This window comes from Micromesistius poutassou (assembly GCF_964030765.1).
Source record: "Micromesistius poutassou genome assembly, chromosome: 5".
Taxonomy (NCBI): Eukaryota; Metazoa; Chordata; class Actinopteri; order Gadiformes; family Gadidae; genus Micromesistius; species Micromesistius poutassou.
Window position 1 is genome coordinate 12164465 of NC_140275.1, and position 25171 is coordinate 12189635.

Below are 25171 nucleotides of genomic sequence, written 5' to 3' on the forward strand. Positions count from 1 at the left end.
AACGGTCAGTGCTCTTGATGCATAGGCTATTGGGTGTCCATCTTGTAGCAGACATGCTCCTAAACCATCTTTGGATGCATCAGCCTGTATGTCAAGCTGTTTCTTTGGATCAAAGAACTTGAGCACTGGTGCATTTGTGAGGGCAACTTTGAGCTTTTTGATGGCTTCGTCGTGTTCATGTTGCCACAGCCACACCATGTCTTTACGCAGCAGCTGTCTCAAAGGTGCAGTAAGGGTGGCCTCACCTGGAATGTATTGTGCAAGATATTTTATCATGCCTAACATCCTCTGTAGTCCTGCTTTGTCAGCCGGTGGGGGCATTTCTGTGATGGCTTTGATTTTTGCTTCATCTGCCTTCACCCCTTCTGCAGTAACAACATGTCCCATGTATTTAACCCTGTCAACTTTAAACTGTATTTTGTCTTTGTTGAATTTTACGTTTGCTTCTTTTGCTCTCGCCAGCACTTTCTGTAGTGTCTCGTCATGTTCTGTCTCTGTAGAAGCCGCAATGATCATATCATCGGCTATGATGTGAACTCCTTCTATGTCTCCAAAGGTTTCACAGTTGCGTTGCTGAAAAACTTCACTTGCTGATTTGATTCCAAAAGGAAGGCGTTTGAATCTGTATCTCCCCCATGGGGTGTTGAACGTGCACAGCAGCGATGATGCTTCGTCCAGCTTCACCTGCCAGTAGCCATCCTTTTCATCTAGCACAGAAAATATTTTCTTACCAGCCAGCTTGCTCAGTACCTCATCTGTTGTTGGAATGGAGTAATGCCGTCTCAAGATCGCCTTATTCAAATCACTGGGATCCAAACAGACTCGCAATTTATTCCTGTCTTTCTTTTCAGTGACCACAAGGCTGTTTACCCATGATGTGGGCTCTGTCACTCGTGTGATCACATCAGCTTGCAGCAGGCTGTCTAGTGTGTCTTTGAGTCTGTCCATTATTGCCAGTGGTATTTTTCTACACCCATGTATCGCTGGTGTGATGTTAGGGTCTATGTGGATGTGATATTCACCATCAAACTCACCAAGACCATCAAAGACTGTTGGGTGCTGGATGAGCAGGTCCTCCTTTGTTGCCAAGCGATTCACATTCAACGTGTCCACCTCCACTCTTTTGATCAGGCTCAGCTGTTCACATGCTTCTCTTCCTAAGATCGGTACTGAGGAGTGCTTTGACACATAAAATGTAAGCTTTGCTTGGGCCCTAGCTGTGGAACATGTGAGTATGAGCATGCCTTCAGGCTTCAGTCTCGCCCCTCCATATGCCGTCAGCACAGTTTCAGTGGGTTTCAGGCTAAGCTTCATTCTCTTCCCACGTCTGGCCTTCCTCACCATGCTTTTGAACACTTGAAATGGCAGGACATTGGCCTCTGCTCCTGTGTCCAATTTGAATTGGACGAGGGTATTGTTTACAGTTATGCTTGAAAACCAGGACTTGTCTGTTTTAGCATTTGGTTGTTCTGTATTCACTGTTCCAATAAACAGGGCATCAATTTCTGCATCTAATTCGTGTACAGTCTTTCTTGTCTGTATTTGATCTGTTCCACACATCCTTGCATAATGGTTCTGCTTACCACATCTGTTGCAGGCCACTCCATATGCTGGGCACTGTCGTGGCTGGTGTGACTTCCCACAGTTTCGACATGTGTTGTTTTGTGCTTTGCTTTGTGTCCATTGGGCTGGCTGTTGCTTTATTTTATTCTGTGGTTGCTGATCTTCTGGTTTGCGCTTGTGGAGCACATGCACCGCTTTCTCCTGGTTAGCTGCTCCCATTGCTTGTATCTGCGCTTTTGCTGTATCCGAAGCACGACATGTGTCTATTGCTCTCTCCAATGTGAGATTAGGTTCTCTCAAAAGTCTCTCTTTCAAGCGCTGGTCGTTCAAACTGAACACGATCTTGTCTCTAATCATATCATTTTCTGAGGCGCCAAATTCACAGTCCTTACTTTTCTGTCTCAGTTCCGTTACATACTTTTCAATGGAGATTTTTTCTGTCATTGGGTGCGCCCAAAACTGGTGTCTCTCAAATACCGTGTTCTTCCTCGGCAAGCAGTATGCCTTGAAAGCGTCCAATATTCCACTCACCGTGAGGTCACCGTCTTCGCCGACATCAACATCCAGCGTGTTGTATACCTCCAATGCTTCTTCGCCTATAGACCGAGTCGGCAAGCAAGGAAACGTCACTTCCGGTCAGGGCCGTGGGGGAAAACAAACCGTTTTCCCCATACACACTCATGCAAAAAGGCGGTATTTTAAACCTTTGTCAAACGCTTGTCCGCTGTCATTTCTTGGTTTGAATCACTTGTATATGCTGTCAAAGGGCTATATATTTAAAAAATTATCATGATCGGGTCGATTGTTGTCCGTATATTTTTTGATCAGAAAACAAAAGATGTCGGGGAATGACACTTAAGGCCATTGTGTAGGATCATTTATCCATTCTTTCAAAGCGTAAGGACAGCAATCGACCCCGATTATATCAAGTTTTTTAAGATAAAGCTCTTTGTCAGCACATACAAGTGACTGAAAGTAAGACATGACAGCAAGAGACAAACACTTGCCGCGTTTTTACGATATAGATCCGGCCGGCGACCAAGGGAACACCCACCTAGACTCAACGCTGTGGGGGAAGACCAACTGTGAAAGATCCACTTTAAAAAAAATATACGGACAACAATCGACCCGATCATGATAATTTTTTAAATATATAGCCCTTTGACAGCATATACAAGTGATTCAAACCAAGAAATGACAGCGGACAAGCGTTTGACAAAGGTTTAAAATACCGCCTTTTTGCATGAGTGTGTATGGGGAAAACGGTTTGTTTTCCCCCACGGCCCTGACCGGAAGTGACGTTTCCTTGCTTGCCGACTCGGTCTATTGCGTGCAGCAGAATAGCCACTTGTACCTTCTCATCCTTTTCCTCTGCACCACTCGCGGTCATGTATATTTGGAAGCGCTGTTCCCATCGTCTCCAATTTTCACCCAAATTGCCCGTTAACACCAGCGGTGACGGTAGTTTAAACTGTTCCATCTTCAGATAGCTTCGGTGCTTCCCACACAGCATGAGACTCCTAGGCGGATCCGCTTTCAAGTCACCAAACCCGCGTTACTGTCACATTCGTTTTGGCTCCGCCCAGAGGATCCGCTCCGCCTCCGAAAAATTCTACTGTCAAACAGCGGATCCTGAGCGGACCCAAGTCGGATCCCTGGACACGGACGCGCCTTTCACAGAGCTGGCTCCGCCCACTGTCAAACAGCGGATCCTGAGCGGACCCAAGTCGGATCCCTGGACACGGACGCGCCTTTCACAGAGCTGGCTCCGCCCACTGTCAAACAGCGGATCCTGAGCGGACCCAAGTCGGATCCCTGGACGCGGACGCGCCTTTCACAGAGGATGGCTCCGCCCACTGCCAAACAGCGGTCCGCGGACCCAAGTCGGATCCCTGGCGGACGCGCCTTTCACAGAGGCAATATAAGTGGGCTCCGCCCATTTATAACGGTTGAATTTGGTGAACGGTTGGATTGAACGGTTATCACGAATTTGATCCATCTATGAGCTAGCATTTTTTGAGCTATCACGTAAATATTGAGCTATCACGTAGACGGAGAGTCGGAGACGGTCATTTCATTTCTTTTTTCAACTTTGTGCTGAATCCTTTTGACTGAGTAAGTGCATTTATTAATTGAGATATTGCGACATTCACAGTAAACATTGGCCTTTGTGTTTTCATCGTGTATAGGGCTATGATATAATTGTATTGTAATGACTTTGTTTGATATTGAACTAGCAGTAGAACCGAGAAGTGATTGATCATGTGAGTCTGTAGCCTATTTGATTTAAAATGCAATAGCAATTTTATGTAAGGGATAATGTATAGAACGCCGGTCATTATGGGGAAAATGAGCAGCGTTCACTCCCTGTGGGTAACGTGGGTGAAGTAACGTAAAACAGCCAATCAGCGTTCACTCCCTGGGTGACGTCACGTAACAGCCAATCAGTTCACTCCCTGTGGGTAACCTGGGTGAAGTAACGTAAAACAGCCAATCACCGTTCAACCGTTCAGTGAACCGCAGCTTGGAGGAGAAAGTGATTATTGCCGTTTGCGACTCCCGCTCTATATCTACATATAATATATAAATATCTATATCATATAATATAATATATACGATATATATAATATCACGGCACAAAGCGGTGTGCGCCTCCGGATTATATTATTAACCCATAAACGACGGGCTCTCCCTCTTCCACAACAGGTACAGACACACATCTCGGCCATGGTTGATGAGAATGAATTGGCATGAATGACCGTTGTCAGGCAAAAAAAACATTCGCCTATTCGCGCGAATAGGCGAAATGGGACAAAGTGCGGTGTGAACACACAGTAATTGTCGGAGTGGCGGCACTTCCATTGATTGAAAAGGTTAATTTCTGTGTCATTAATGTATAGGGGGATTATTTGTTTATCAACACGGCGGATGTGCGCGCAGCATGACTGCAGAAAGAAAAAAGTTTCACCGGTTATCTCCGTGTGGTTAACTTGCAGTTGCGGTGTTAACTAGCGATGTTGTCAGCTTACTACAACAGTTTATCAGCGAGTGATAAAATTGGTTATGCGGATAAATTAACATTAGTGAATGGGATAGGCTACATCTTAATGACCCATGCGCGTTAGGGGCAGGTGAGTGGATAAATGATGGGAGGCGCGCGATCGCAGTCTGACGGAATTGTTGAGGGGAGGGGGGGGGGGGGGGCGCGCGATCGCGGTCTAACGGAGTTGTTGACGGGGGGGGGGGGGGCGCGCGATCGCGGTCTAACGGAGTTGTTGACGGGGGGGAGTATGATCGATAATAGAAAATGCGCGGATCTTTTTTTTCCGTTTGCTCGTGCCGCCGCCCCCTGTAATCCCGCCCCGGGCGGCTGCCCATATCGCCCGTAGCTAAAACCGCCACTGAGTGGTTCTACGTTAGGGGGGGGGGGGGGCGTACTGTTCAGCGGCGCGAGAGAGAGAGAGAGAGAGAGAGAGAGAGAGAGAGAGAGAGAGAGAGAGAGAGAGAGAGAGAGAGAGAGAGATTAGGGAAGCCTATATTAAGTAAGAATACACATAGCCTACAACAACCACAGACTACATGATGTAGATATCAGAGTATCGTTTAAATAAATATTATAAATATATAATAAATATTTCGCCGTTCTTAAATTAGGCTACTTCCACAGGGCAAAAATGCCGTTGCCTATTTCTTAACAGGTAGCGTCTTGAAACTTTCTTCTATCAACTAAAACTCTGTTCAAACTTGCACACATCGGCCGCCCGCCCGCTCGTGCGTCGGACACGCCCACTCTCTTCCGTCGACCGACGTGTACAGTGCTAGGGCGGCGCACCCGCGCGCGCGGCAAGGTGTGGGCTCGTCCGTCGGAAATATGGGGGCGCTGCGCTGCGCGGCGCGGCCGGTGTGCGCTGCGCTTGAGAGTTATCATGCCATACGTTAACATAGGCCTAATGTTTAAAAATAACCTCGATCAAAGCATATCCCAGGCTCCCTGATAATGGTTTAGCGCTAGCTTCTAGCTAAGTTTGCATTTTGGCGATTTTGGTCTCATAGTGTCTATTGCCCCTTTTCCATCCTCTTTGTAATGAAAATTATAAGCTTCAACATTTTAATCACAGTTTGGACAACGAATGGGTGTTCCCGCCTGTTTGTGATTTCTTATGGTAGCATTATGGAACTTGGTCCCCATCATCTTCTATTTTGTGTTCTGCAGCTTCAACTTTGAACATTGCCTCCTCTGCTGGGTTCGATTAATCAAGTAAGTCAAAATTAAAATGTATTATACCATGTCAAGGCCAAGCAGATAGGCCACGAAAAATGCCTCACACATACATGTTCAATGTAAATCTAGTAAATCTATTAAATCACAAATGTTGCTCTTTTTCTCTATTTTTGTCTAGTTTATAGCAATGAAACACCACTAAAGTCTATTCAACAATGTATTTATTTAAAAACAACATTAGGAACAATGATTAGGAACATTACATTAGGAACAATGATCAATTGTACACATGATTGCAACCTGTCTTTCTGAAATGTCTCTTTTAGAACAAAAATGAATAGAAAGACTCTGCCTGTCTCCTTAAACGCCTTAAGACGAAGGGCACGTGTTGACGTCCAAAAAAGGCTTCTTGAAATTACGACAGACATGACTGACATGACTGAGATGGACATGACGGCAATGACGGCAGATGACAGAGTTCTCTCTGAGGACACTACTCCACCCTCTTCAGCTCATGCATTTGATTCACATGAATATTTTAGTGAAGAGGACATGGATTTTGATGATGTGTATTGTGATTGGGATGGGACAACAGGTTCAGATTCTGAACCTGATGTCCCATCCCCATCACTTTCCGATAACATTGCCAACTGGGCAGTGAGATTTGGCATTTCAATGGTTGCCCTGACTGCGCTGTTGAGCATACTCAACATAACCCATCCCAATCTGCCCAAGGATGGTAGGACCCTTCTCAAAACAAAAGTCCACTACGATATTCAAGAGAAGGCTGGGGGGAACTACCATCACTTCGGGATCCTTTCCTCCTTAAGGGCCACTTTAAATAAACACGCCAAAATACTGACAGAGGGCATGACATTGGGGCTGCAGATTAATATAGATGGTCTGCCTTTATTTAAAAGTTCCACTTTACAGCTGTGGCCCATCCTTGGATTGCTTGTTACCGTCCCTATGAAGGAACCTGTGGTGATTGGGGCGTACTGTGGTCCTAAAAAACCAAGTTCGGCCACAGAGTTCTTATCAGATTTTGTGACTGAATTACAGGAGCTAGAGGCTGGGTTTTGCTTTGGTGATAAGAACCTCAAAATTGAGCTTCACACAGTAGTGTGTGACACCCCTGCACGGGCCTTTGTGAAAAAAACAAAGGCCCATAATGCTTACCATGGGTGCGATAAGTGCCAACACCCGGGGAAGTACCAGAATCGCCGCATGTCATTCCCTGGACCAGAGCACCCCCTTAGAACGGACATGTCATTCAACTTAAAGCTTGATGAACTTCACCACCATGAGGGGCCTCATCCATTTCAGAGTATCAAGATAGGCATGGTAACACAGTTTCCATTAGATTACATGCATTTAGTGTGTTTGGGCGTTGTTAAAAAAATGCTCCAGTTCTGGCTCCGGGGTCCTTTGACTGTGAGACTGCCTGCATTGATAGTTGACAGGATGTCACATAAACTCCAGTCTGTTAGGCAAAATGTTCCAGTTGAGTTTGCCAGGAGACCACGGTCACTTAGAGAGTTAGACCGGTGGAAGGCAACCGAATTCCGGCAGTTTTTACTTTACACCGGCCCTGTGGTGCTGGCGGGATTCTTGGACCGGAATATGCATTCTAATTTCCTGCTCCTGTCAACGGCCATATCGATCTTGGTAAGCCCTCAACATCACAGCCTTGTAGACTATGCTGGCCAATTGCTGAAGTCTTTTGTTGCTCATTTTGGTGAGCTGTATGGGACAGACCAAATAGTTTACAATGTCCACTGTTTGGTCCACCTAGCAGACGAGGTGAATCGACATGGCTGTTTGGATTCTTTTTCAGCGTTCCCATATGAGAACTACCTGGGGAAAATAAAAAAACTTGTAAGAAAACCTGAGTTCCCGCTAGCCCAGCTTGTTCGACGCCTTTCGGAGGTCCAATCTATGAAATTGGATGTTGATGCAGACATCACTCTAAAAAGGGAGCATTTTGTGGGGCCAATTGTTGTTGGGATGAGAGTGCAGGGCCAATATGGGGAAATGAGATGTGAACGATGGACAGTAAAATTATCAACAGGGGACAATATATTTCTGGTGGGGGATAAAGTCTGCCTTGTCAAAAACATCATCCAAAATGATAATGGTGTGTTCATTGTCTACACTGAATTTTCCCAGCAGTCGCCATTTTATACCTACCCCTTCAACTCCGACAGAATAAACATATTCGTTGTAAATCATGCATCTGATGAGCTGAAGTCGGTTGAGGTGTCAGCGCTGCAACAGAAATGTGTAGCCTTGCCGTACAGGGATGGTTTCGTGGCCATACCTCTCCTCCACTAAATAAACAATGAATAAAAAAAACAATCAGTTCAATCAATCAATCAGTTTAAACAATCAGTTCAATCAATCAGTTTAAACAATCGGTTCAATCAATCAATCAGTTTAAACAATCGGTTCAATCAATCAATCAGTTTAAACAATCGGTTCAATCAATCAATCAGTTTAAACAATCGGTTCAATCAATCAATCAGTCGGTTCAAGTTAAAAATTTGAACCGTTTGACTACTGACTTCTGACTATGACTTCCATTACTTTATTACTCTGGATGAAAATTTGCTGTAAGTATTTCAGAAAAGGTGGTATTTTTCCAGGTATACACTACATCCATAATTTCTTGTTTTCAAAATATGAGATGCATAGTACACTATATTATTAGCAATGATTTTTTTGTGAGATTATGAAACAACACCCTGCCCCCCCCCCCCCCCCACACACACACACACACACACCTCTTCTTTTCTTTTTTTTATAACGAATAACTTTTCTTTCTTTCTACATTAAGGATGAGTTTTCATCTCATAAAGTTTTCAAATGGGGACATTGCTGTTGTCCCGGATCAGTGGTGCGATGACGGGACAGTGTACTGGCCAAAGTACAAAAGCACCGAACGTGCCAAAAGGGCAGCTGCCAACTGTGAGGCACGTGAGCCAAACTGGCTAAAATACGACATCATGATCGTCAGAACCTGTGGTATGCCAATTCATAAAACTCTAGTTTAAAGATAATTTCATGGTTTCTTCTCCTTCTGCTTGGATTAACCAATTCTGTCTATGTTATGAAAATTGTCTTTGCCTTGCATTGTTTAAAATGTTTCATTTGTGGTATGAGCAGCAGTGCTGAGTATGTAGGTTGCGCCCAAGAAAAATGTACCAAACAGCACTCTGCCATTGACTCTCTGACTCTGACTCTCAGCACTCTGCCATTATCCCTGATTGGCATCACCTGTACCAAAAGCTCAAAATAAGAGTCAATGGCAGAATGCTGTTTGACTCATACCACAAATGCATGTTCCTTACAAATGTGGTATCATTTAAAAGGGGAGGCTTCAGGCTTTCCAACGGTATAAGTTTTCTTGCTAAAAAGTATCGTTACAGCAATGAAAAAAAATCAACCAAACACAAGTTTCCTTACTTTTTGTGCCTAGTTTACATATCTTTAGTAATAATATTAACATTCTGTGCAGGTCTACAGCTAATTTCAACTTTATGATAATTTTAACATATTCGATTTTAGACAACTACAAAGATGCCTGTAGGCTTATGGAGCAATATCAGACCGGCTGCAACACCTCTGACCTACAGTCTGAGGCAGAGCAGGAGTGTGGGCCTCCAGATAAAAGACAGAGGAGGCCAGTGTAAGTGTGTTCTGTCTTGTTTATGTTTTTGTAGTGATAGGAAGGTTATTTCAAAAATAAACCAGAGATGTTTGTGCTATACTGTATGTATATTTGGCGATTTTGGGATTGCAGTAACCCTAATAATAATATAATATGGTTACTTAACAGCCATCGCTTTGGAGACTCTGATGAGAGCGAAGATGGAGATTTGACATCTCCGGGGTTGCATGGCCAATTGCACTGGCAGAGTAAGGCATAACCTCTTGCCATCAAAAATAACAAAATCATAACATTAATATTAAGATATGGTTAACATTCTTAGTGCTAAAAATTATCACCTCTCCTTGTATCCATTCCTCCAGCTCCATCCATTCCCCCAACATCTCGCAGCAGGTCTCCTCGACCTGAAGAAAACAGTCTAGGTAAAGACTGATCTCTGAAATAATATTGAATACAGTGGCCAATGGTCACTCTGTTTCAAATCAACAGATTGCATCTGCATTACCATCTTAGATTTTCTCAACCCCCCCACCGTCAACGATCACGCCTGCAATAGCCCTCGTCCGCGAAAATCCCGTTCCGTCAAAATCCGACGAAGAGGTATTTGAGGTCAAAACTATCGGATGACCCTTTCCGTCGTTGAACGACGAAGAGGGGGTACCCTAGACGTTGTTAAACAACGTTTAGGGTACGTGGCAAATTGTCAAGCATCTGACGAATAGGGGTGAGACTGTGTTGGTTAAAAATATCTGCATTCATGCAATATTTATCATTCATTATTATCAAATTGTATTGAAATACATTGTCAATCCATTAATGGAATTGAAATAGGTAGTGCATACCAAAATGTTGAAACATACAAATGAATGCACCAGAGGTTTGCCATTGTTTGGCCCTGTAGCTCACAGCCTACCATGGTTAACCATTTAATACCAATTTCTGTCCCTTAGCACCTTACCATGGGGCAGGACCGCAACCTTTGCCAAATCTCCCTGCACCCGCATTTAACATGCAGAGAGTTATTCACGGTAAGGACTGATCTCTGAAATATCAGTGAATAGAACGGTCCCATGTGTATTATCAGTGATGATTAACAGATGACTGCCATTTAATACAATTCTTTCCCCCTCTCGCACACCGCATGACATCCTCCTCACTACGGGCCAGGAACGGCAGTCCCTCCTCATCTCCCTCCACCCCCGGCATCAACCCTGAACCTGCGGCAATCAGAGGAGCCTTCTACAGGCTCTTCTCCTTCTACCTTGGCCTATAGACCAACATGGCGAGGGGGAAGAATAAATGAGCCCATTCCCTGCTCTGGTAAGCAATAACTGACAAATACTGGAGGGTCATTCTATGCTACAGATTTTGGAAGAAATTCTGACCCTAATCCTAACCCTAACTCTCACATATTTTCTTCAAACTTTATCAATAACTAATGTCAGTATTGTGAGTAATGAGGATAAGCACTGAAACGTGATATATTTTATACACTACATTTTAGCTATATTTCATGTTTGTCAACAGCAACTGAAGTCCACATCCTTAGCCTGCTGGAAACCATCAAACAGCAGCAAGACCAGCTTGTTGCAAAGGTGAACTTCCTTTGCAGCAGGCTGAACAGCACCCCGGGGCAAGACATACAAATGCCAGACAATGTCCAGTTTCCCTTGGAGGATTTGGAGGCTGTGGAGGCCTTTGAATCATTTTTAAAGGATTCGTCAAATGACACAGCTCGACAGAGAGTGGTGAGTTTTCTTACTTAATATGAATGGTGCCATTAGGATTATTGATTGTTCATGATTATTGCAAATATTATATTGAAGCAGCCCTGAACAGGCCTGTCCTGAACTGCCTTTTCCCAGTGGTAAGATTCTGTCAGTGAGTGACAATCTCCCTGGTTTGACATTGTGTGTAAAGGTGGCACAGGTCCATGAGGGTGTGAGCCAAGTACATGTTTAGAAAAGAAATAACCCAAGAGAACAAGATTTTTTAAACGTATAAGCTGTTTTTCTACATTTCTGGACACTTTCAACTGGAACAAAAACATTTTAAATGCAACTTAAGCTTAGAAATGTTTACCTTGCTGTCTATTTAAAAAAGATGTCTTTGCCTTTTAGATTTCTTCTTTGGCCACCATTGGAGGCCATGATTTGAAGAGGGTGACATGGAACATCCTGGGCAGGCTCTTCACCGATGAGGTGTCTCACCAGATAAACTGGAAGGGTGTTAACAACAAGAAGCCCTTTAGTAAGATGGCAACAAAGACCTTGCTTTTCAGTAAGTATTTAAAATTTACGTTCAAAGTCAATAGTTAGTAAATGTTGGGGCAGCCTTAAATATCGTAGCAACCATCATACCAATATGACCTAGCCAGGCTTTTTTAGACTGTAGGCTACTATACCATATACTTTTTTTGGACGTTTAATGCCTTTTTATCGAAATCAAACAAAGTATGATCATGACTCCCTGATACGCAGATTTTCAATCAGGTAGGCCTATGAGTGATGTTATGTTTAACACAATGCAATAGCTATAGCGCGTCAGTGAAAACCTGACACGGTCAGGTCTTACTTAGTAGGCTATTGAAAATATTACAATAGGCTATTGAAAATATTCCTGTTAACTATCAGCGCAATAATGATAATAACAAAAATCTTACCTTTCTGACATGCACTCTGCTGTGAGACTTCCTACTTTTGATTCCTTCAGTTTGTCGCTGGCGTTGACCATGGGCATAGATATATTTAAGCAATAGATCACGACAGGCTGTGGTATGACCGTATACCACTGACTGAAGTGATCTATTGCTTTTATAAAACGGTTACGTAAGTATGGCGAAATGAAAGTCATAGACACCCTCAATTTTGCAAAAAGCATTTTTTTATAATACAAAAAAAGTAGTCCCTCCTGGCTGCCTGCAAAGTGTACGGCGGTTGCTATGCAACACACTGTAGCGTCCTTCAGAGAGAAGGCTAGAGGTACCTCGGTTCGCCGGCAATTTAGCCTACTATCGAGTTCACTCACCGTGTGCCTATTGCTTTACAACATTTCCACCCTCTCCAGCAATCAACATGTTTTTAGGCTTCAGTGAACGATGCTATTGCTTTTATATATAACAACAGTTCAAGTTAGGCGCGGAGTGATACTGAACTCTGTAAACTGAACGGGCGTCATAGCTGTGTGTATACGCTCAATATACAACAGTTGGGAACCAATCAGATCGCTTGATTTAAGCCACCCGTTTTATAAATACTGACAGTCATAGACATATATCATAGACATCATCATAGACAACATATCTATGGACCATGTGTGCGAAGGAGAGAGAGCGAGCGAGAGCGCGAGAGAGAACCACTGGGCTCCTTGTGGGTTTCCGGTTGATTGAATACAGAAAGAAGAGCTGCCTCGGGCACCGCATCTTTCGGTGTCCCGGTCGCCGTGCACCGGCCGAGCTCCCGGACTCCGGCGGTGCACTCGCGCGGGCACGGGGATTGAATACGATACGGTGGCCTGTGCACTGTAGCCGCGATGCACGGCGGCCGCGGGGCGTGGCGGAGCTCAGCTCAGCTCCGGCAGCCGCGGTGCCCCCAGGCGGCTCTTCTTTCTGTATTCAATCGCCGTACCCGCGGGAGTGCGCACCGCGGGAGCTCGGCCAGGGCACGGCCGCCGGGGGACCGCGACCGCTGGGACCGGCTGCCGTGCACCGCGCCCGGGAGCTCCGCTCCGGCCGCCGCGGTGCCCCGAAAAGTTAGTAAAAACCTATTACATAAAATATGTCTGTTTGATTACAGGTGCTGTAAGGAAAAACACGGTCACACGGGCAGCCACGGACGCGGAGATAGGCAAGCACGCGATCAGGTGGTTCAACCTGGCGGCGGATCGGGCGGCGAGGAGACGTGTCCCGCCGGCTGTCTGTCACTAAATCAGGGGCGTCATTCCTTATATGTGTGCAGTAGACCCACACCACAGAGCAGGCAGTTCATGTCAAAAATTGTTGAGGGGGGGGGGGGTTGTTGTTGGCACCTAGGGTGGCCAATCAGGTCCCTCTGGCTCCGCCCCTGCACTAAATGCCACTTTTTTGTTCTACGTTTTATGTAGATGTTTATTGTTTTACGTTGAATAAAACATATTAATTTCTGTTTCTGTTTTTTGTTGTTTATTGACAATATTGTTAGGTTAAAAATAGAAGGAATGCATATTTAAGCTTAGGCCTATATTGCTGTAATAGCCAATTCTAGTGATAGTTTTTAGTTTTATCCTATAGTTTAGTTTATCCTATTTTATCCTACAGCAAGAAGGGATTTTGAAAATAAGATAAACGGGTCCAAAACGGACCCGGGCCAGATGAGCCAGGAGTCCGTTGCGGGTCCGCGGCGGATGTAGGCCTATGTATGTATACATTTGCGGGTCCCAAGCGGATGCGGCGCGGAGCCACTGCGGGTCCGCGATCCGCCTTCGTAGCGGATCCGTCACTGAGGGCAAGTGGACGCCGATACGGGTCCATTTTGCGGGTCCGTTCCGGAAGCCGCAATACCTCCGCGGCGGATCCGTCGCGGAGTGCTTTTGCTGTGTGGGTTGTTTCTCTAGGCAAGATGACGAAATGGACCAACTTCTGACACCATGTAATAGTTTGTGGTCATGACCGTATCTTCTTAATAAAAGGCACGGGAGGTAATTAACAAGGTCTATTTATTTCACGCTCGTGTAACAACTGCGCCAACCTCATCGGTCACTTTACACACCCATTTCACATATCCATACGCACGTCACATTAACAAGTGTATCAGTGCGCGGCACTATATACTACATAAACATTTGTAGTTTGGTGTCAATGAAGTTGACAGAAAAGGTTAGATTATATCAATTACCTTCTTGTTATTTATTTGAACTACCGAGGACTGCGTGAAGAGGTTGGCCCTCACGTCACGCCGAGGGGTGGGGTCAGGTGACGTCAGGCCGAGGGGTGGGGCAAGGTGCAAAGTGTCCAAGGCGCGTCTTGAGAGCACAGGTGACTCAGTGAGATTGGTGCCACCCGTGTCGTGGTGGCCTGCTGAAACATGGGGAAAATACAGGAGTTTGAGATTACTTTTGACAAAAACAAAGTGGTTTATAGTCCCGGGGATTCTATCTCTGGCACCCTGAAATTCAAAGTGACCCAATCGATGCCGTGCAAAGGTGAGTTTCCATGTTGTTTAGCACCTGTAAACACCACGGTCAAAACAAGGAAGTGCGACTACTACTCGTTTGATGTGTGGACTGAATAAACCACCCAGGTTAGACCATGGGCCAGGATCAACATGCCTTTTTTTTTTTCTTAATATTTGCTTTACAAAAATATGTTCGTTTCCCGCGTCGACAATAGTATGCCTCTTCCCCGAGTCGACCTGTATGTTTAGCCGAGGTGTTTTAAGGTGTAAGGGTTCAGTTGTAAACGTCCTAAACACGGGGTGTTAACACCTGTGCGTCCCATATCGCACAGGTGAGCCCGACCCCGTCTGTTACTCGGGACAGGAACGAGCTCGCGCTGGTTGTTGATATCCGCCGTCCAGTTCCACACCTTTGTGTTATCATTAGGGGTTAAAAAGCTTTAGTTTTAAGTTGAGTAATGTAATGCAATGCAACGGAATAGGTGTACATTTTAGACCATTGTTGATGGTAAACAGCTAGAGTAGGAGTGGTTAATAAAGTTGGCTGCATTAACCTGCTGAAACGGACTAGTTACAAAAGGAGAAAATGGTGAAAACGCCTATTTTAAAAGCTGGTTGGGAGTTGTGTTTAAATGTAAACATGGGTGTTGAATTTTAATTGCCGTCGTCCAATGATTTCTGTATTTTAAAAAAGTACACATTTCTGTGTGCATTCCTAATCTGGAAAAGCCGGTCTGGTACGTGTGGTGAAACTGTTCGCGTCTACGCTGTTTAGGTGGTTTCATCATGAGCCAGGTAAATCCAGAGAGTTCCTAGCCGTGACGTATGACCCTGACCTTTATTACAGATGTTCTAGCAAACGTTTCTCCTCTCGTTTCTTCAAATCATGTATAACAAGCCAATGGAGGATTTGACAAGGGTCAATTGGGATTTTCTTAAAACCGTATTCTTTCGTTGTATGCATTTGATGAGGAAGACTGAAATCAAAGCATCTCATGGTGTTAGGTAGGAAATAACCTGGCCAAATTGTAATATTGATTCTGAGGTTGCAGTTCTATCCTGCAGGTTGTCATAGCAGCACACTCCACTTATTGACTGATGTGGCCGGTTTGTGGTGGGGGCACATTCAGGGGTATTATAATAGGAATACATTAAAAATGTACTTAACATATGGCTTCACAAGGGCTCAAACTAGATGTAACTTGGCCTTAATAATTTACACATTATTTTGTAGTTTTGCTTGGAGAACACACACACACACACACACACACACACACACACACACACACACACACACACACACACACACACACACACACACACACACACACACACACACACACACCAGTTATAGTGTGTGTGGTGAGAGAGTGTTAGAGAACTGCCCAAGAAGTTTCCACTTCCCATTTCAGATTCCTTTTCAAGGAGTGGAGTGTAGATGACCTCACAACACTGTATCGGCCATGGCAACCATTATGTAAACAGTTGCCAGTCCATGCTCGCCTGTGTAAAATTGAGTTATCCACATAGGTTACAATTTTAGTTATTATATCAAGAGCTGGTATAGGCTTTATACTTCTGGTTTGAAACAACAATGCATTATTATTATTAATCTGGCTGTATAATACTGAATTATTGTTATTGTTGCACGGTCCCATGCCTGTTTGTGTCCAAGATGGTTGTAATTTACTTGGTATTACCACAAGTTATGAAATACAAATAGTATTTATGTCTCTGTTGAATCTGGTGTTATTGTGAGAGTTGGGATTTCATCATTAAACTCGGATAGCATGATTGTCTTTCTGCTTTTAACCCTTGTAATCAGTGTGGAACCATCTGTTGAACTGGTTTTAAATATTTAACCAGCATTTTTACCAGTATTTGACAGTAAATTTACCATAGGTTAAGTGTTTAACCAGGGTATAACCAGGGTTTAAACTAGCGTTTGAACTATTGTTTAGCGAGTGTTGTACCACAGTTGTAACTACGGTTTTAACCAGTGTTTTTACTATGTTTTTATACATGTTCATATCATGTTTCAAACCAGTGATTTAACCATGGTGGTTGTTTTTTTTAGCCAATGCTTATACCAACAACCAGTGTTTTTTCAGTGTTTGTACCATTCTTCTAACCAGTGTTTGTGTGTTCCCCGCAGCCATCAAGTTAAACTGTAACGGGTTCTGTGGTGTCACCACCAAGGCCAACGACTGCGACTGGGCTGTGGAGGAGCAGTACTTCAACAGCACCGTGTCCGTCGCTGAGAAAGGTAGACACAGATAAAGATAAGGGGCCATGTCCAGTATTGGGTAAAGGTATATGACTGGTGGGCAAATAAAGAACATAATAAAGTAACACTGTAGTATACTAACAACCGCACAGATACCCAGTGTCTTTCGTAAGATGCTAAGCCAAACAGTTTATGGCACCAGACTTGATTCAAATAGGATTGAGCTAGTTTTAAATTCAGCGTTCTCGAGAGCCGCTCATTTAGCTCATCCGTGGGTTCCGAGCAATGCACCCACCAAGTCGATCCAACGACCGGCTGTCGAAAACTGCAGAACACAAAAAACATACAGAGGCTCCTCTTATTATGGAGTCATCAACAGAGTAATACAATGGTAGAATATCCAGCCTCCAAGTACAGTGACCAAGTGAACTGCAGACAATGAAACGCGGCTTGTGTAGGCCTGTCGCCAACGTAGTGGAAGACATGCTGGAGTCTGTCCTAAGCCCCCCCCCCACACACACACACTACTGCAAGGAGCACCACTTGTTGTTGGTTTTGTTAAAAGTTTATTCAAATTGAACGTGTCGTGTGTCAAAATAAGTCGACACTGCACCTCCTCTGGTCCCCAGCAATGCACACGCCGAGTGGGAAGCAGACCAGATGAACGGTTCTAAGGACATGTATACATACATACATACATACACAGGTTCCTCTATCTAATAGTAGATTAAGGGACAGGGGGCAGTTAGGGGAATTTTGACTGACAAAGGGGTTTGAGCCCAGCCCCTTTTTAAAACCAAAATCATACTTGGGAAGCAAACATGTCCAGAACAACGTGTGTGTATGTGTATGTGTGTGAGCGTGCGAGCGAGGTCACCACGGGAACACTGCGGTCTCTGTCCCGGCCCCAAGGTGAATCCCGTCGTCACGGTAACCGGGACCAACAACAATACTCCCCATTGTTAACCCCGAGACAGCTAAACAGATGCTGTCGTCTGTTTCTCCGTCTGTCCCAGGAACGCTGAAAGCCGGAGACCAGAGCTTCCCCTTCAAGTTCCTCATCCCCGGTAAGAGCAACTACCACCTGTCACATTCCTCTCCCCCCCCCCCCTCTGTCTTCTCCCTGGTGCTCAAAGCCCCTGATCACTCTGGTCCACTGGACATGTTGTGGCATGTTACCCCCGACACAAACACATACGCATGCACACACACACACACTGTGTTGGTGGATCAGTGGTTTAAATAAGCCATTGCAAAAATAATGTGCATTAATATTGTCATGGCTGGGTTATCGTGAAGGAGCAAGGGAAAGGCTGTTATTAAAGCGTACTCAAAATAACGGCTATTAAAAGTGTACCTTTTTGGTTGTTATATTACTCAACCGTCACCATTAAGAAAAAAGAGAGCAATGGTCTTAAGCGTGTTACAGTACTAGAACCTTACACAGTACTAGAACCTTACACACACTTAGAAATATCACTGACTCACTTTTACAACAAAACCCATTATCATTGTCTCTGTTTCCCTCAATTCCAAAATTACAAAAAAAATGAAGTAAGATACAACATAATAATAACAGCACAAAATCTCTCTTTCACGCTTTAACTTTTTCTCTCTCCCTCTTTTTCACACGGCACAGGAACTTTTCCCCTCACTTTTTTTTAATCACTGATTGAGCTGAAACAGCAGTGCGTGTTTAGTTTTTAAAACACATAAAACCGGTTCCGCTGTTCCAAAGGGAGCAGAAGCAACTCATGGTTTCCTGTGCCTGGGCACCTGATGTTTCAGGACAAAATGGACAGACCAACGGATGCTATCTATAGGCGTGTTGTTTTATCTGCTCCTGTGGCCGTGCTTCTAAAAGCCCAGCCCATTGTCACGCAAACAGTTATGAATGTTCTATTGTTGTCCACTTTATCACATACACTCATTTCACAAAGACATTTACCAAACCACAAACCAACATCTGAGCCTGGCCAAACCGGTTCCCTTCGCTGTGACGTGCTGTATCAGCTCACTCTCTCTTCAAGTTTTGTGTCGTACTACTGTAATTAATGTACTGTCATGTATTACAAAGTTGTTGTTTTTAGGGTTAGGGTTAGTACATAATAAATAGTTTAATAATATACTTTATTTAATAAGAGATCTGTTTTTTGTTTCCTTGGTGGTTATGTTGGGCTGGGGTTTAGAAAACTTTGGAAAACCATCACAGCACCGGCTCTTTGACCAAAGTAAGGTTGAATCGAGCATTTGAACCTTTTTTCTTTTTGTGTGTCCATAGCCGTTGCACCGACATCTTTTGAAGGGACGTACGGGAAAATCATTTACCGTGTGAGGGCGTTCGTGGACACCCCGCGGTTCACTAAGGACTTCAAGACCGAGAAGCCATTCTACCTCCTGACCCTCCTCAACCTCAACGATGTGCCCGAGATCCGGGTGAGCAAAGAACACAGCCCAGGGTGCACTGTGGTTTTGATTGTTAGTGTGATGTGTTGTCATCAAAAGTGAGGTCATCTGTTGCCGACCTTCAATGACAAAGTTATTTGTCATTAAAGGTCAGCGACAAGGGGTTGCTCACTGAAATCCATGACGTTGTAATGTGGGATCATGAGAAACTATCTGATGTGACTCAGGCGTAAATCATGTTCACTGAGGAGGTAAAGTATTAAAGATGTATTCACATTACGATTAGTCACATTTGTCATTGCATAAGCATGAAATTGCGGCAAGTGCGTCTTCTCTGTGGGGAAAGCCAACAACAACCCTTCATCCCCGCATGTTCTGATTCAGAGTATGCACAGAGAGGAGAGGCTATTCACAGATGGTCCGATTTCAGTATGTTTGAGAGCATGATAGATGAGATCAGATTATAGATTGAATGTGTTGCACGCAGCTCTACAATGAAATACATTTGGGATTGAACCCGGATAACCTCAGCTGGGGAGTGACTATCATGCCTCCCGCTCCCTTTTAATTGATTGTCTTTTTATGTGGTCCTTTCATTGTCTTTTAAAATGTGTTTTCCTTTGTATGTGAAGCCCTATGAATGTCCCCTCGGTCTGAAGTGTGTGTGTGTGTGTGTGTGTGTCTCTAATAAATCAACTCTTCATTCTCAGGGGCCCAACGTGTCGGCGGTGACCCGGGAATTCACCTACCTCCTGGTGAAGTCGGGCAGCATAGTGTTGAAGGCGGAGAGCGACATGAAGGGCTACACGCCCGGCCAGGTCATCAAACTCAACGTCAACATCCACAACCAGTCCGGCAAGACCACCAGTCTGGTGGTGGCTAGCCTCATGCAGGTAACCTCCTACCTCCCTTGCTCCCTCCCTCCTACCTACCTACCTACCTACCTACCTACCCATGTACCTACCCCAATGTACACGAGCCGCGTTTACTTACAATCAATAATGTAGCACATACTCTTTGTATCTACAGTATATCTGTTTTGGATGTGAACAAAGAGTGAAATCCAACTCCCCTTGATCACATAACAATTCCTAACATTTATTGTGTCCGGGTTTGGTGGCGTTTGATTTACCCACCCTTGTGTCCCCCATGCCCACAAACAGAAAGTGAGCTATGAGACCAAGAAGCCCGTCCATGACCTGCGGTCGATAGCAGAGGTGGAGGGCTCTCCGGTGAAGCCGGGGAAGGAGGCGGAGTGGACGGAGCAGATGATCGTCCCACCGCTCCCCCAGTCCTCCCTGGCCGGCTGTGACCTCATCAAGATCGAATATTACATTAAAGTAAGAGACAGAACAGAACCCTAATCCTTTTTTCAGGTCCTTATTAAGGCTAGTCTCTGTGTGGTTTCAGGTCAGTATTAAGGCTAGGCTAGTCTCTGTGTGGTTTCAGGTCAGTATTAAGGCTAGTCTCTTTGTTTCAGTTCAGTATTAAGGCTAGTCTCTGTGTGGTTTTAGGTCAGTATTAAGGCTAGTCTCTTTGGTTTCAGGTCAGTATTAAGGCTAGTCTCTCTGTTTCAGGTCAGTATTAAGGCTAGTCTCTGTGTGGTTCCAGGTCAGTATTAAGGCTAGTCTCTGTGTGGTTTCAGGTCAGTATTAAGGCTAGTCTCTGTGTGGTTTCAGGTCAGTATTAAGGCTAGTCTCTGTGTGGTTTCAGGTCAGTATTAAGGCTAGTCTCTGTGTGGTTTCAGGTCAGTATTAAGGCTAGGCTAGTCTCTGTATGGTTTCAGGTCAGTATTAAGGCTAGTCTCTCTGTTTCAGGTCAGTATTAAGTCTCCAGAGGTCACCCTGGTGTTGCCCATCCACATCGGCAACGTTTCGCTGGACAAGAAGGGGACCTCCAAACCCACCACCACCACCGCCGCCTCCTCCTCCTCCACCCCGCCGACCCCGACCCCCACCGACACCACAGACGGCGAGCCCACCCTACCCCCTCGCACCGCCCCGAAGCCTGCACCTCGCCCCAACCCGAGGAACCGAGCATCCGCCTACGTCCCCCCCAGCGCACCCCCTGACGACGGGGGGCAGGGAGCCGCGGGCGGGTGGCCCCCGTACGGCGAGGCCCTTCCCGCCAAGAGCTACTCCCAGATGGGGCACCTGAGCCCCCACGCGCCAGTGTCCCCCAGCGCGTTTAGCTACGCCCCCGGACTCACCTTCCCCCAGAACCAGAGGCACAGCTGCGGACCCGTCTTCTCCGAGGGCAACGCTAACATGATGCCGTCCCCTTCTCCTCTCATCCTGCCCCCGGACTATCAGTCTGCCTCATACCCTAATGGTTAGTATCGGGCTTGGTGTGGTTACACTATGAGGGTGGGGGGGGGAGGTGGTCCTTTAAAGGTGTCGTGTCTAAGATGTGGCTGATAACTCATTCGCACTACAAACAAAAAAGGGCGTATTGCCAGAAAGTCGTGGTTTCCACCCCAGTCGTATTCTAACTGGTCTGCACAGTGTATCCCCAAACCATTTTTTTAACAGGTATATGTAATTTCTGCTGCTGGCCGTCTCTCAATCAAAGCAATAACAAAATAAATAGTTAGATGACTTTAAGTAATGTGGGCGGTTGCCTTCACCACCATTGTCGGTGTAAATCTATCTAGCGTGATACCAAAATCATGTTCACAAACAACTCAATGTATTATTAAGTTGTATTTGCGTAACGATCATTCACGTTAATGTCGTTTAATTCTTATGAAAGATAACACAGCATAACAAAATGATATATACAGCTGTAGATAATGTTATGTGGGGAATTAATCCTGGGGTAGCCCAGTTCTGTTATCCATGGTCAGACCAAACAGACCAAAAATAACTTTATGAGCATAACTTTATGAGCATGTTGAACATTGTTGTAACTTTATAACGTTACTGTAAGCATTACCGTGTTCCTCATACATTTTGATTATACTTGGCGATGCACATCGCTGAATTACAGCAATGTGAGGCATGGAATTAAAGACTTGATCATGGTTTGAGTCCTGTCTGTTTTACAGTGTTTACAGGCCCAGGGGACGGTCGGGCAATAGCATTCCTCTCTAAAGAGCCATTGTTGTTGTTGAATATTTCTACACCATGTGCAAATTACAAAGTACCTCTCCCTAAACAATAGCCTAACTAAAATGTAATTTAACCAGAGATGTCTCAGGCTTCAAAATAGTTCCAAATGGCTGTTCAGAAGTGTATGCTGCTGTTAGCTCTACAACAGTATAGCGCAGGTAAAGAATTGCAGAACTGCAACTGCATTTGAGTTTCGGCATAGCTGTAACACACATAGACTGTATATAACACAGATTCAACCGACTTTCCATATGTGTACTTACGTGTACTACTACTATACAACAACGCCTGCAAAAAAAAAAAAGAGTACACTTGTAAGACGAGATTTAGACTGTGTATTCTATTAGAGTTTAGACTATTTCTGATATCCATAATACTGTGAATTCCAGATTGATTCTATTAATGAACTAGGCCTTCTCTGTGGTGAAAAGCAAACAAAAATCACACAGCCGTCTCTCTCTGAGAGATACAGAAGATAAACAATAAATGACCTGCCCAAATAAAGTCTAGGTGTGGGAAACACTACGTTAGCTAGAATACGCGCTCTGGGCTACGTTAGCTAGAATGCGCCCTCTGGGCAGCGCTAGTCTTATAGCTCTCTTCGCTCTAAAGAAATTACCTTGACCTCATGGGTGGCTACAGGCATGGATGGGCCCAGGACCCACACAATATTATGTGCAGTCAAATAAGCCATAAATCCTCATTACCATGTCAAATATTTCTCTTTCGCTCTCTGGCTCACACTCTCTCTGTCTCTGTTTATCTCTCACTATTTAGTTGGATCGATATTGTTCATCAATACAATCCTCACCTTTTCCATCTTCATACATACTATAATGATTAAATCATGAAACAGAGAAGGCATGTACACATATCTTTTTATATATAATGTTCATTGTGATCATCCCGTGAGCCACTCCCTTGTGGTCTCCTGCTGCCAGTCATTTAATTTATGTGACCCACAGTTTAAAACCACAACTTTTAAAGTGTGTAGCATGTGTGTGAACTTGGCTAGCCAAAGTGTTAATAACCTGTTAAGTTATGTGAAGGCTTTAGATGGTTATGTAATGAGCGGGAATATATGATGATGTGAAAGTGTGTCTATGCAGCTCTATCGGCCATTGAGAGGACTTGCACATTGTGACAAGCTTATTTTCTGTTTGCAGAGGCCCCACCTTCCTACAACCAGAGTTTCAACACATGAGCCAATGGCAGTGATGCAGGGAGTGGCCTCCAGCACACGAGCCAATGGCAGCGAGGTGGAGAAAACCATGTGCTATGAAAATGTTTGGGACGTTTTTAACTTTTTGGAGATTAAGAATTCCCACTTCTTTATTTTGTGAGCCCAGCAAACTAAAAGATAAAACACAAACGGTTCCTTATATACAAATAATGCTAAACTTTTCAAAGTTTTTTTTATATATGTATATATAGGTGTGCACACCAAAACTTTCTTTTACACAATTTTAGCACTTTAAGTTGAGTCTGTCCTGTTTTAAGTTTTCTGTCGTATGCGAAAATGAGGAACATGAGGACTTTCTCAAGGCAACATTTGGCTTTAACTTTCATAAATGCCACACTCATAAGCCTGATTCACATAATGCTATGTCGTTTTAAAATCATATCTGTTGTACGTTTTAGTAGGTCAAATGCAAACAACAAATAGTAACTGCTGTTGGGTTGTGGTGGGATGGATGTGAAATAATAATCAGCATTTCAGTGTGTCTTGTATTAGGCTTTGTTATGTTTGATTTATTGATGCTGGTGACAGGACTTCAAACAATTGAAATGTGATTCAACTATAGCTGTATAGCCTGTTAATGCTGATAAGGAATGCAAATGTTAATCGATTCTTTCAATACAAATCAAACACTACAGATAATAGTCTATATACTTCTTGAAAGTAATATTCACAATGCCCAAGTTATTTTAGTTTTGCTTGCATCAATTCAATGAAAATATTCTAATACGTTGTGAAGCTGGTTTTAACCCTTTCCCCGCTTTTAAGATGTACTGCAGTGATCTGCTGTTTGCATATCCACAGTTCTTTGGTTTTTCTTCAAGCGTTTTTGAAGTGGAAAGATTGCTAGTAAATGCTAGTAAGTGCTGAATGTCTTAATTCTCCTTTAATCCATGGATTTCACTTTGGAGTTTTGTTTCGTGTTGAGCCTCTTGCTCATAAAACGACGTTCATACTGTTTTGGTTATTTATTTTGTGAATGTTTATTTTCCAAGCATACTATCCAGTGTTTCTAATAAATCTGTAAGATTTCTTGATTTAAAATGATTCAAATTCTTTATTAATGTCCTGTTCTCTCTGCTTATGTCTGGAATTTTCAGTTAGGTTACTTTAACAATGTCTGGATTTCTGTACATAAAACATCAGCTTTGAGTTATGAATGTTTTAGTGATAAAGTTATCTTTCCATGTGAATATAGTAGGCCTGTATAATTCACTTTCTGTTGAACACCGGTTATTGATTTTTTTTTTTTTTTTTACATTTGGCCAAATAGGCTTTCTCTTATAAAAAGGAAATAATGGTGCACAGATCACCTTTACCACTAAGGTGATACAAAAAGGAATTTCATCATAAGTCCAGTGCAAAGAATTACAACTTTAATTTAGTGCAGATTAACTGAAAATATAAATATATGTGAGGGACATTATAACTAGTTTTGACAGTATTTTGTTTTGTTTGTTTGAGAGAAGGGACAGTGAAAATTAACAAATATACAATGTCAGAATGGCCTTTAATATTTAATATATATTTCAGTCGAAATATAGATCAAATTAATTTGATCACAAAGTGTGGTAGACTTGCTG

At 43.9% G+C, this 25171-nt stretch overlaps 3 protein-coding genes across 3 annotated transcripts; all 3 read left to right on the forward strand.

Moving 5' to 3' along the window:
• Positions 1–5050: 5050 nt before the first annotated feature.
• Positions 5051–8119, forward strand: LOC311343695 (uncharacterized protein; the record flags this gene model as incomplete). Its single annotated transcript, XM_084468625.1, has 2 exons — positions 5051–5821; positions 6112–8119. Exons 1-2 carry the CDS (start codon positions 5724–5726, stop codon positions 8117–8119), a joined length of 2106 nt encoding a protein of 701 aa, XP_084324751.1. The 5' UTR covers positions 5051–5723.
• Positions 8120–8790: 671 nt separating this feature from the next.
• Positions 8791–13597, forward strand: LOC311343286 (uncharacterized protein; the record flags this gene model as incomplete). Its single annotated transcript, XM_084468161.1, has 6 exons — positions 8791–8809; positions 10406–10483; positions 10623–10775; positions 10983–11203; positions 11576–11735; positions 13250–13597. 6 exons carry the CDS (start codon positions 8791–8793, stop codon positions 13378–13380), a joined length of 762 nt encoding a protein of 253 aa, XP_084324287.1. The 3' UTR covers positions 13381–13597.
• Positions 13598–14452: 855 nt separating this feature from the next.
• arrdc1a (arrestin domain containing 1a) lies at positions 14453–24574 on the forward strand. Its single transcript, XM_084468630.1, has 8 exons — positions 14453–14633; positions 16761–16871; positions 17849–17899; positions 19114–19268; positions 19949–20131; positions 20402–20578; positions 21056–21569; positions 23515–24574. Exons 1-8 carry the CDS (start codon positions 14516–14518, stop codon positions 23550–23552), a joined length of 1347 nt encoding a protein of 448 aa, XP_084324756.1. The 5' UTR covers positions 14453–14515; the 3' UTR covers positions 23553–24574.
• The last annotated feature ends 597 nt before the right edge of the window (positions 24575–25171 follow it).

Bases quoted from the DNA above. Each gene is read 5' to 3' on its own strand.
- arrdc1a (XM_084468630.1), top strand. From the start codon at position 14,516: ATGGGGAAAATACAGGAGTTTGAGATTACTTTTGACAAAAACAAAGTG. The intron at 14,634-16,760 runs GTGAGTTTCCAT...TGTTCCCCGCAG, and splicing joins CCAATCGATGCCGTGCAAAG to CCATCAAGTTAAACTGTAAC. The intron at 21,570-23,514 runs GTTAGTATCGGG...TTCTGTTTGCAG, and splicing joins GTCTGCCTCATACCCTAATG to AGGCCCCACCTTCCTACAAC.